The sequence below is a fragment of the Cydia amplana genome, chromosome 7 (assembly GCF_948474715.1).
Source record: "Cydia amplana chromosome 7, ilCydAmpl1.1, whole genome shotgun sequence".
Classification (NCBI taxonomy): Eukaryota; Metazoa; Arthropoda; class Insecta; order Lepidoptera; family Tortricidae; genus Cydia; species Cydia amplana.
This window is the reverse complement of record NC_086075.1, coordinates 17,427,044-17,440,902: the sequence shown is the minus strand read 5'-3', so window position 1 is coordinate 17,440,902 and position 13,859 is coordinate 17,427,044. Positions and strand designations below refer to the sequence as shown.

The following is a 13,859-nucleotide window of genomic DNA, read 5'->3' as shown; positions in this document are numbered from 1 at the left end:
ACAGACTAATGAGGTTTAGTCCCTATTTCAACCTTCGAGGGTTTTGGGCTCTGATTGTCCTTCATTAGCGTTTTTGCGCCAACGAGGATTTCATCTTCCCGAGGCCCGAGTTATCAAGGTTCTACTGTATAATATTTTCGACTAACTTTTGCCACCGCAGCGTTACCCGCCATGCTCTACATTCGTTCATGCTTATTGTTCGTTTTACTTTTTGCTATTTAAGTTTAATCCGCGGAATGAAATGAAATATTTAATTTCATTTTAATTTAAAGTTTCATTCTCTGAGTGCGATTACTTTAGCTGGAAAGTTATATAGGTACTCTCATAGAGGAATTAACCGCTCGCTCAACTGAAGGATTCTGTTTAAATAAGGTATAAAGTTAAATGTTGATAAAATTTACCAGGCCTTAAAATATAATATCTTTTACTTAGTTGAAGTGTAAAGCAACTTCCACGCTAATAACCACCTACAAGGCTGATGGTCCTAGCTATAGTACTTATTGAGTTCGAAGAAATTTAGAACATAAGTACTTGTTCAATTTAATTTTCAAATAATACAAAACCAACTCTATTGCCTACATTATAGATTCAAAATTCAGTAGCAAGTTTTGGATTTTTCATTTGTATACCTGGCAGTGTTGTGAATAACGCTTATTTTTAGGCTTAAAGACTCGAGCCCTCAAGACTCGGAAGTCTTGAAGACTCGACTATATTGGAGAATTGTATTTATTTATTTTACGCGTATGGATGTAAGAAATCGTATTTGCCGCCTTTGAGGCGTTAAGCCTCGAGAGTTTTAAGGGTTCGAGTCTTTAAGCCTCGAAATGAGCGTTATTCACAACACTAAATTGCCTGGGCTAAATTATTAGGAGGTATAAATGTTAAAGTTTGGATAAGTACCAGCTGTTCTCACTTCACGCAAAGGCGACTGAATGGGTGTGCCTTGGCATATAGGCAGATTTTAACCAGAAAAAAGACGTAAGATACATTCCATTTTGGGATTAACTTCCTTAAGGGGTGAAATAAGGGTTGAAAACAGAGGTACCTACTCAGCGAGAGAGGTGTTACGGTATAGGTTTAACAGTTTAACGACATCCACGTGGATTACTTATAAATCTACATAATACCTACCTAGCTGTATTTTATTAATATCTCATCTTTAAATTTAAAACGGTTTTAAAAGCAACTTTAAACTTTATTAAAGTGTTCCTTTTTAACCTCTTTTTAATGTTTAAGGATCCTGACCGAATGTTTAGTATTTTTTTTGGTCTTTTCAAGAAAGTTTTTTTCTGATATTTTTTTATGAGTAATAATTGTGAATGTGTATATCAGTTTTTTTCTGCTCTATACGGTACAACTGAGGTATGAACCTATGATTTTTGACCACCACACACATAAGAAAGGTTAAACAACAGTACACGCTAAGTCACACACAACACAAGGTAACTACGAGCAGGAAGTACAAGTATGTCCTCGGCCTGAACTAAAATAACGATGTCACGTATTGAAGCTAAGGGCGGGTCGTTTAATCTCAGCCCTTCTCTAGTTCCGTTAGTTGCAGGACTCCCGAGGAGTGGGCTTTCACAGAGGTATATTAATACGGACGTTAGCCTACTAGCTAAGGAAAATTATACATAATATATGACAGGATGCGATTGGTGCATATTTTAGTCTAATTTACACAGCGTACATACGATGACATCTGCCATTTCAATACAATTCATAACTTATTTTGCGTTTTGAGGTTAAAAATTGTACCCGCAAGCTGTGTAAAATAGATCATCGTGTATCCTTACCATGTGACAACTAGGACTAGAAATTTGTCATAGAAATGTGTTTGGCAACTTTGGTGACCACTCGGTATTTAAAGTCATTTCTGATTATCTTAACATTCAATGGCAAAATTGCGCAACATTTACAAAGATACCATTGTGATAAAACTAAAAGAGCGTGACAGGGACAGACTTCTGTAGCATAACATTTTCTGTATCGCTTCTGCGTAATGAGATGCCAAGTTTCAGCAACGACTGTGTTCGTGTAGGAGTTTGTAGACTACATATACACGCTAATTAAATACGTAATACCTACTCATTTATGAGAGATATATGAAAACTAGTTTTTACTCAGCTGACAACAAAGGGAAGATAATGCCTTGTGAGCTGTTTTAATAACGTTTACACGATGGAAATACATCGCGTGTTACTCGGGCGTTTTAAAAAGTTTGAATCATGTGAATCGAGACATAAGAACTCTTCTTGATGACGGGCCGATTAGAAACTCGTTAATATAATGTGCAACTCACATGAATTCAACACCAAACCAATATCAATTCCGGGGCTAAAACTTAATTTGAAAGCAATCCCTTAGGTGTAGGTATACTTGCTATAACATTTCTGTTTGTTCTCCAAATAAATACAATACTTACCCACTGTACGTACTGTAAGATCGGGTTCACAAACATCTTTCAAGCCAACTTTTCAAAAATAGAATACTTACACGACTTTATTGTGAGTGCCTTAGAGGCGCGTAAATATCTTTGGAATGTTAGCTTGTATAGATGTTTCTGAACTCGACTGTACGAGTACATTAGCCTTCACTCCTAGTACCTCATACAACCTCTATAGCTCGCCATAAGAAAGCTTAATTAACTCGAGTACGTCTGCAGACTGCGCGACTTTTATTGGGACGTGAATCTTTTCATCACTTGCGAAGTCTGCGTCAAATATATGTCTACCTACATTTACTTAAAGCTTTAATACTCACTTATGTGTAAAATGTTAATTAGGTATGTCTCTGACGATAGAGTAATGAAATGAAATTCATAACAATCCCGTGTGGTGACTGTACCTAACATTGTATGTATGTTACTTAGCCTGTAAAATACGAGTATGTATCTGTGGGCCGTAAATGCCTGAGAATTAAATAACGTTTGGTTTTATTTTGATTATTACATCATCTTTTTTCTATTGGAAGATTGGAACCCATCGAAACTCGAATCATATATTATTTCGCGGTTTTTCGATATGGCTTCATTGGTGATTAATTTATTGCGCCTTGTCAAGTTGTCAGGCATGGAGTTTAATGGATTGTGATATTTGACATCGCCTATTTATGTTTTCTCCCAACCTCTAGTGACCGAATTATATTTAAACCAGCTAGAGTTAGACCAAGAAAAGTCTGCAGCAATTTTGATAGCCCACGCAGTGCAAGTGTTATTTACACGTCATAAATTCATAGATCTTTGACGTTAAAAATGACACTTGCACTGCGTGGGCTATCAAAATCGCTGCAGACTTTTCTCGGTCTGACTCTACTTTACAACACGCAACTGTAACTTTGGTTTTTAAATTCGAAAATAAACTTAATCTCGATTTACACATATATACAACACGGTGATTTTCGAAGATTGTCCATACTGAATAAAATAAATAACTGACTGTACCTACTGTACAAATATATAAATATATAAATACTACTAGTTTTCCTTGCTAGAAATTAAAAAAATATAGCAAGTAATGCATACAAAACTTCTGTACGTTCTATTTTCTTTTCGTTAAAATTTTTTAACAACGGAAACTAGTATCAGAAATATATTTGATATACCATGTTACGTGAATGCTTATGTCATGTCATGTAATTTAAAGGGGCCCACTGAATAACAGTCCGCCGGACGATATCGGCCTGTCAGTTAGAACAAAAAGTTGACAGCTCCGAACAACTGACAGGCCGAGACCGTCCGGCGGACTGGTAATCAGTGGGCCCCTTTAGCATGTCGTTTTAAAATGAGATTGCGGCTGACCTTTTTTTGTTAAAAGTTTTCCAATCGTTGCGCTAGGTAATAAAAGTCCTGGTCGGAGCTTGACCGTCCAGATCGACTGTCGTGCGAGATTATGTGCTCAATAAGATTGCGAGCATTGCGACTTGCTCATGTAAACCCAGTTTGCTCGTATAATCGACTTGTAAACAGTGTAGGCCAATTCGAACGTACACTGACATGGTATAATAATATACTTGGCCTGGTACTCTCTTCCGACCACGTGACTGACACAAGGCTACGTCATCATGCGACAGCGCTATATGATAATATGCGATAGCGCTATATAAAGTGGCAATGTTATTGTGACGTAGGCTTGTGTCACTCTGGGAAGAGAAGACCATGTTTTATTAGACTACGGTACACTGATATCAGAATGACATATAACTGCGGCGGTAGCATGGTCGCATTTTTATCGCTTGTCGCCATACCTGTCGTTCTAACAAGTATGTAAGTGCGAAAGTGACGGGCATAGTGACAGACGATAAAAATGGAACCATGCTGCGCCCGCTGATGCCATTCAATTATCATGCATTTTGCTCGTAGTTGCCCGTACGTGTATTGGCACGGGAGAGAAGTAGGTACGATAATTTAAAATAATTATTTACTAATTTATAAAAATAAGTAATTATTTTACCTACCTATTGAGGTACATTTACCTACCTATACCAAATGGGTGAAGCATGACTTAAAATAAAATTAGGTTATATTTTAGAAAACTAGCATGCGATTTTTTTCATCATGCATTATAAAATTCATTAAAACACAACTCTAAAAGGTTCTTTTTATTTACATAGATTAGCAAAGAATGAAGCAGGCGGTAGAGACTTAATTTCGGTTGGCAAGACGTAACGCAATGGTATATCCTCTAGCCGCCCATACGTCAAACCTTGCCAAGCAAAATGGAATTTGATTTTGTCAACACAAAGTTCAAATTAGAATGAAACAGGAGACCTTTTTATAGGTCTCTGGGCAGCTATGGCATATTGCGGCTAGGGGTTCTTAAAACATTGCTGTTTTACCAACATTGATAAGATAATTCACCGCCAGATTCCAAAACAGCATTGTTATCAACCCTACATTATTCTCTGTTATCGCCACAGCTTTCTTCAAAAGTTCTTTTGTTTAAAAACCGACTTTATTATGAAATTATCTCCCATTTTTATCTTTGATTTACTGAAAGATAAATTAACATAAACGGACATCGGTAAAGCGTCGACGATTTTGGATGAAGATGAGTGGGGCCTTAAATTGCCAAGTCAAAATAAATTACTCGATCTCATCGGGACGTTGAAGCGGTTTTAGTACCAATTAAGTAAGAGAGAATACGTTAAGGGGGCACCACCTCGAATGTTTTGAATAAATATTAATAATGATTTACTGAGTGGGTACTTTATTGTTTAAGTACCTATTAAAAGTAGCAGGGCGTTTATAGAACTGAACTCCTGCTAAAAAAAGGACGATGAGCACGAGGATGTTCGTACATTGACCTGCTCGTATATCTATTGCATGCGCATAGTTATATTACTACCCCGCTCGTACAGTGTCATTGACCGCCGTCATCATAATTACGCACGAGCGATATAGGAACAAGCGGGTGAATGTACGAAATTACTCGTGCTCAGCGTCCTTTCTTTAGCAGGACTTCAGTTATATATTTAAACGCCCTATTTAAATATAAGTAATTTCCGTTTTACTGGCTTTAAAATCTAGTATTTTGATTCCACTGTATCATTTACGGATCTGAATTACATTTAATCCGAATTAAATTTGAACAACTTTACCTTTTAACCTTTTTGACGTCAATGACGGATATATCCGCACCGTAGGTCCAACGCCGAAGACGGATTAATCCGTCCCAGACCAACATAGACCTACGTGCATATGCTGCATAAAGTTCAATTGCAGTTTTGACACTTCGGTGACGTGGCGTCCGAGTGACAGCTTTTGTGTTTGACACGCCGTCGAAAAGGTTAACCCTTGGGTTCCGGTGCCGTCATCTTTTTCAGCACTGTATGTACAATTGTACAGAGTTCAAACCGGTTCAGAGTTCAGAGAACGTGTGTTATAATATGTATACCATATTTATGATATGGGTCCTCACGAAGTTTAGTGAAATCAAAATAACAGCTTGAACAATCAAACTGCCCCTGAACGGTCCTTCTCCACGAGGAAAATACACGTCAAAAAGTAACCAAATCACTCGAGCACTCGGCTACTTCATCCCGATTGTCGTAATATAAGTTTTCCCAGAAAAATACGTCCTAATCAAGAAATATATGTCGGCCATGAAAACTTACGGGCAAGTGCGGAAAGTTCTGTAAATCGCTGACGGTTGAGAGGTGGGCGTTATAAGTCCCGGGGGTGGGGGAGGGGGAATAAATATGATGGATGTCGGCTTTAAGCTGTCGTCCTTTGAGTAATACTTAAATACTGAAAAAATCTCCAAAAATATCTCGCGGCGTAGACATATTTATTACAGGAAAAAATACTACCCTTATTTTGATAGGAGTATAATTAAAAAAAGAGTTATAAATATAGCTTCATAATTATTGTAGAATGCTGTTTGGTTGACTCTTTGTTATTCCGTGTTTATACTTCTAGAACCATCAGCGATAGGTACCTTAAATTTAATTTATCAAACCTTACGTAAAATGCCCTTGAGGCCAATTCAAACTCACATTTTTATAGCTAAATGATATATTTTTGGTATCATTTGTCCGTGCGTCTTGCTGGTGCCAATACATACACGGACTAGCGCGAGCGGAATGCGCGCGAATTATAACTAAATTACATCATTTAGATGTCAAATGCACGCTCTAAAGGGGCCCATGCACTAATTACCAGTTCGCCGGACAATATCGGCCTGTCAGTTGTTCGGAACTGGCACCTTTTAACTGATAGTCCGATATCGTCCGGCGCGGCGAGCTGATAATCAGTGGACTGGACCCCTTAAGTGGTCTCCTTGACAAGGAAACAAATATTTTTGTATTATACGTACCTACTACAGATTTTAGCGAAACAATGATTTTACTTTAAATTAATAATTTTTGTTATTAAAGCATTTTATATTATAAAGTTTATTACATGGGATAAGGGATCAATTAAATTGAAAATTTGTAGAGGCTTTTAAGATATTTAACTCAATCTGAATTACCCTTTCACGAAATTCAGCTGACATTTTGTCTTTGTCCCGTCTTCTTCAATCCCGAAGTTTGAGTGCAGTCTAATCCTACGACCAGAGGGCTTAAGATGACCGCAATTTTATTATCTGCGGGCTAAGTGACAATCGTGAACAGAAAACACCAAACAAAACTTAAATAATGTGTGACACTTTTCGTTACATTCGTCTTCCCGATACATTTTTATTATTCGACTAGCGACCCGCCCACGCTTCGCACGGGTTAACAAATTATACATAAACCTTCCTCTTGAATCAGTGCTATCTATTAAAAAAACACATCAAAATCCGTTGCGTAGTTTTAAAGATCTAAGCATACATAGGGACAGACAGACAGCGGGAAGCGACTTTGTTTTATACTATGTTTAGCGTTTGTAGATAAGAGTCGGACCAAGATAAGCCTGCAGCGAGTTTGATAGCACAGAGCGTAGAACTGTTATTTTAAACGTCATAAATTCATAAACATTTGACGTTTAAGATAACTACGCTTTATGATATCAAATTCGCTGCAAACATATCTTGGTTCGCCTCTATGCATCTTGTCATTTTGTATTCCTTACGTACGTCTCTAAGTGAAAGAGTGATGCATTCCACAATAGACGATAAAAGTGTCACCATCATATTCGTGGGCATATTAAATACGGGCACATAATTTTCGACGAGCAAGTACAGTTATCCATATTTGAATAACTTTAGCTTCGCCTTTACGTTTTATGTCGCAGCTCTTCGTGCCTTATTAGATTCCGATCTCAAAAAGGCGGGTGCTGTTTTACATTTTGGGATCGTTTCTTGCTCGTAACGATAGATGTGTTTTATAGCCTGTGACGCCCTAGATACTCTCGGCCCGATTCGAACTTTTAGATACGACAAATATTAGATATAAATACGATATGGATCGGATATGTCAGTGTCATCACAGATATGGGTAAAATAAAATGCATCACATCACGTCAACTTGAACTTCATAAAATACATTTAAACTAAGTCAGAAGAAAATAATCAAGATGCCTCTTCGATCCTTTTACTTGTATTTCTTAGCATTTATCAAATGGTTGTAGACAATTGTCCTCCACAAATGCCGGGCTCTTAAATCCTTGTTAATGTAAGGTAAACGTACTAGTGCTAGATATGCTAATGACCAATGACACCCTTCTGTCACCTCTATTAACGATGACTTAAGTTTCAAAGATGACATAATTATACTGGGACCACGTCGAGCACCAGTACGTTTACCTTAATTGACCTAACAAAAATTACGAGAAAATGCTTTTTTCTAGACGTGTTACTAACTATAAACTACAAGTTTCTGTTTAAAAAAATGGTTTACTGGAAGAGAATGCCTTCAGGTATTAAGTCCGACATTTAGACAATATTTTATCGCTCAATAAAGCTTAAATAAATAAATGTTGCGCGTATCTTAAATAGTTAAACGAAGATATGAAATTCTCGTGTAAGTAGTAGGCGAAGTAAAATCGCCATCAGATATATCGGAGCGGTTGAGGCGCTCACAAATATCTGAACACGCCTCTATTGTCAAGGCGTTAGAATGCGTACCTAGTGTTCAGATATTGTGAACATTTTGGCCGCTCCAATATATCTGGTGGCGACTGTACCAACATAACACGCGACTTAAACATTCATGTTGGGACGGCCACTGGAACACTAATTCGCCGTCTCTGACCCCCGTCCGTTTATAGCTACATTCCCGATATTCATTGCCGACCTCTTAGCTAAAGAGATGGATATTTTATTTTTATATCCAATGGTCTTGTAACGGCGCATAATTGAATTCGGTGAATTTGATGTATGTTTAATTTTAACACAGATAACTTAAACAACAATCAACAATCAACAATTTATCTGACAATACATGATTACTTACTTACGTACTTACTTAAACTCTTTCTACAAAACATTGTTACGTAACACGTTACTGCCCCAATCTGAATTGTTAACCTTACGGCTTTGTAATAGTGGCTTGACCTAGGGGCAAGGACAGTGAACGTAATAAATGTTTATTTATATGATGATGATGATTGTACTGACTGATAGGTACGTAAATGCTACATTAAATCGTCAGGTGACAAGCAAAAGTCACTAATTACTACATATAAAATATTTAAACAAAAATCAACCTTCTTTTCGTAATAATATGGTTCACTATGGCTATGAACTTGTGGAGGTACTTAGTGACTTTTGCTTGTCACCTGACGAAATACAGTACAAGCTTTTATTTACGTGTGGGTCAAATCTAGCAAGCGTAATTTTAACCAGTAAAGTTCCCGATATCTGATTAGGCTGAAAGGCATCAGATACTTTTGAAAGACGGGCAACAATACAATATTATGATCCCATCGAGATAATCAGATAATTAAGACTAAATTAAGACTTAAGTGGAACTTATTAGTAATTAAAGTTAAGTCTTTATTCCACCAGTTTTACATTATGTATGTATTCTTAAGTATCTCATTTTTACCCAAAAATGTTTTGAAACCAAATACTAATACGACTGTGTACATCTGAGGAACCTTATATGATATTAATAATTGTATAAACATTATCTTACCGAATTAAAACTTTGTGCCTTAATAAACTTTGCGCCCTTTGATATACATATATGTATACAATTATAATTCCGGTAGACCTATATTTTGCGAATGTGTTTGCTTTTAACGAACTTCCATAAGACATGAAACATTTGTTGGAAAGAGGAAGTTTGTGGCCCGAGCGCCATACGCCCGGAATGTATCAACAACTTTCCTTTACTTAAACGGAAACATCTCTCGGCGGAATATATATTTCCGCTTATTTCCTTATCTTAACAAGTTAAATAGCTCTCCCAATGGCATTATTGATTGATGAAACGTGGGAAAAGAAACATGAAATATGAATTTTTTCATTTTCATTTATTTATTCACAAGCAATATTTACATCGCATTGGAAATTATACATACAAATTGGCTAACACAAAAGAAATACACAGTAACATACAAGTAATACACATTATTTTGCCCAACAACAAGAAAAATCATTATCTAGGTAATTTAAAAAAAAATACAATTACAATAAAATATACAAATGTAGAAAGTCAGTCGAAATTTATATATAAAAAAAAATTAATATATGTCAAGTACTTTGTATTTAAGTAATAGAATTATTACTTTGTATTTAAGTAATAACGCAGTGTTACGTGTTTCAACATTAAATTATTTTTTCACCACACCAGCTCGTTAAAGCTCATCATTCAAAAACTGATGAGAAAGAGGCTAATTTACCAACGAAAGAGGCAAATTATTTTTATCGATAATTAGCAACGAGAGAGGCAAATTATTTTCATCGATAATTATTTAATTGTATTAATTAGGATTTGACTTACGTGAAGGTGTGGTGAAGAAAGTTGTGTTTCTCTCGGAAAGTTAGTTTTACTCTCATGTCTTGAAACCCTCGCAACCGCTCAAAAGAGTCCTTTTTTTTACCCACTCGCTATGCCTGTGCTAAAATTTTTGGTATTTTTCGGGTATACATTTTAAATTAATCACTGTGCTTAATCGTAACTAGTTTATCTTGACAAAGACGAAAATGAGTGAAACGATAGTGTCTATTACGCTTAAGCCATTTTTTTTCTATATCAAATCACCCATATTTATCCCGAGTACGTTCGGCTTAAGGACGAGATCCAATTGTTAGTCAAGTAAGAGCAAGTAGACTCAGGAAACCAGTTCATGTGTGGTCTCTGATTACTTGTACAGATGTAGTGCATAATTAGTTTCCATCGTATTTTCACGGAAACGTACGAACGTGTCGTCCTATTTCAGTCAGTCTCGGTACAAAAACAAGGTTTTTTTCTTTTTCCTTTTGTTTTATTTTGTTACTGTGTTTTGCGACAATAAATGACTTTTAATTTTTTTTTTTTTTGTTTTTAAAAGTACCTACTGACGTTGAGTGAAGTAGCATGACAAATACGAACATTTGCGACAGAATACGATTAAAAACAATTACGCACTACATCTGTAATAGGCTATTTAGAACGGTTTAGGTTTATTTAGAACATCAAAGAACAAAGAATTATAAATGAAGGTATTTTTGTAAATATATTTGGGTCTTAAAGCCACATTACTCTGGTTTGTCTGACACATGGACTCGTCCCCGTCCACGCAGCCAAAGACAATAGAAGACTAGGCTTATCTCCTCGGCAAGACAAAGACGAACGGCCGGCAATCAGAGCACGTACACTATCCTAAAATCTTACGTGGGAATTTTAGCCGGGTGTTATTTTACTGTTACTTCTTCTTTATTTATTCTTCATAAATTCGTACACGTTGGGCCCGATTCGGATTTTGAACTAGACATCTATTAGATGTCTATTAGACATCACCAAGATACGACAACGATATGTTTAAGATCTTGCCTGTCAAATTTGACATTTGTGCGATTCTGGAGATACTCTTGTACGATTTCCACAGGATATTATTACGATATTTTAACGTAAAAGTGACATTTGTTGCCCGAATTGAGCTGCAAAAGAGAACTAGTTGAAATCTAAACTACAACGTATCTAGTACATATCGTATCGTTCTCTAGTCTAGAACGGATTTTGTTTTCCGAATACCGCGGTTTATACGTTTGCAGTTATCATATAAAAATAGGTCTACTTCAGGAAATTTCACGGGAAACAAGGAAATCCTTCATTTGAAAATGGATAATTTCGATTCCCATTAAGAAAATCTGAAATTTCCCAATTTTTTTCATATGGAACTTTCGAAATTTTGAAACGTTTATGACGGCACATCAGTACCGCAGGCTAAAATCGCTCTAATCCGTCTTCTCTTTTCTGTTCCAGAATCTCAAGAACCAGATAATGACCACGAACTTGTGGGTGGAGCAGTCGTGGTACGACTACAAGCTTCGCTGGGAGCCCAAGGAGTATGGTGGGGTACACATGCTACACGTGCCTTCCGACCACATATGGAGGCCTGATATTGTGCTATACAACAAGTATGTATGAAACTTAATAATTTCGATGTGTTTGTTCTATTAAATTTGAATTAATAATTACTGGTGAAGCATCGATGCATACCTATTTAATTTATCGTCGTATTTTCCTTGTTGATATTATTTGTTTATAGACTCATTTTTGGCAATAAAATTTTTAAGATGACAGATACAGTCGACCAATTTATTTTTTATAAAACCTACAGAGAAATCGGTATCGATATGGGGCATTCCACGAGAATGTCGCTTACGTAACGACATTATTCTAATACTTCTGAAAATGCTGAGTAAGCTATATTGGGTCTGTTAATATTTCACGACTTGGCTAAGAAATTGGAAGTATAATCTAGAACTTTAGGGATTTGATTAAGGTAGCTGCCATACAAGGCGAAAGCGTTACGTAAGCGACATTCTCGTGGAATGCCCCATATATCATTATAGTATCTATCTAACAAACAATCTGTAAGCACTAATCATTAGTAGACTGTATTTTCCTCTATTAATAACACTTTTGATTAGCTCTTTCAAAATATTTTTCCCATGATAGGCAATTAGGCGCCCAATAAAATCAAAGTCGTTTAAAGTCAATGAATTATTAGAAGTCTTCACTCAGGTAAAATTATTGTAACAGTCGTAACTGTCAACTTTAAGTTGATCCCATCAAGTACTTAATTTTAACTCGGTTACCGCCGAAGATTCTAACAGCTGAATCGAGAAAACCAATTAACGTAAACTTCAACATTTAAATTAATTTAAATGTTAAATTAATTAATTAATTGTTTCATTGCTCGTGTTATTGCCTAACTTTATTTTAATTAGTGTAACAAAAGGACGTTAACTCATTATAAAGTATTGAACGCTCATAGCCCGGAAAATAATTTCACACTCGAAGAGACAGAATTACTGGACAATAAGCTTGTGTTTTTTTCACACTCGACGCTTGTGTTCTCACGATGAGTGTTTTATGTTTGTTTTTCTCTATGAGTAAGAAAACAAAACGTGTTATGCTAAGCGTTAAGCGTTGTTACCCGAGACGCGAGAGCAGCCCTAGTAGCACGGTCGCATTTTTATCGTTTATCACCATGCCTGTCACGTTCTGACAAGTATGTAAGTGCAAAAGTGACGGGCATAGTGATAGTCGATAAAAATGGAACCGTGCTGGCTGACAGCCGGAAGCATTTAGACGAAACGTCTCACTTATCACACAGATTGTATGTATATATTTATTAGAGCGTTTTGAAAGCCTCACTGTTGATGCATTGTTGTGGATAGGTACATTGTGACGTAGTAAATTGGATGATATTTCCAAGTAATCCCATCCCATCAAACTCGATTGTACAAAAATGTGCTCACAAAATGGATTCAGGAAAATTGCTCATATAGTTATACTTACTATGATTTCAGTAATGCGGTTTGGTGACTAAGTTATATCTACTATCTTCGTGTACAAATAGAAATTGAGAGGGATGAAAGGAAAAACTAAAATAATACAACATATATATAGCCGGCTTCGTACCTGTGAATACACATAGTACCTACTGTTGTCCCTAAAATTAAACTAAATATCCATGCTCCAAAAGCGTAAACACAAATTTGCATAAAAATCTATCGACGTTCCATCGACACGTAGAATGTTCGAGAAAAAGCGACGACCTCCGCGTGTGACCCCCGCCACCGTTTTCGTAATTCGCGGCATAAGGCTTCGAGGTGTGCGTTTATCTGACATGAGTGCCATTGCCATATAAATGCGGGATGACTTACGATAAGTGCTGCGTGAACGTTCGTGTAGGTATAAACTACCACCATACGTGCGGTAAAATGTACAGGTTAAACTTCTCTTCTGCTAAATTGGTATACTTAGACGTCGGATAA

General features: G+C 36.4%; 1 protein-coding gene across 2 annotated transcripts in view; it reads left to right on the top strand.

The window, feature by feature from the left end:
- The window catches only part of LOC134649557 (acetylcholine receptor subunit alpha-like), a 92,536-nt gene that overhangs the window by 17,687 nt on the left and 60,990 nt on the right, over positions 1-13,859 (top strand). For both annotated transcript variants that reach the window (XM_063504333.1, XM_063504332.1), the window contains exon 2: positions 11,836-11,990. In XM_063504333.1, the coding sequence (XP_063360403.1) occupies positions 11,836-11,990 (155 nt within the window). The remainder of the gene's footprint in view (positions 1-11,835; positions 11,991-13,859) is intronic.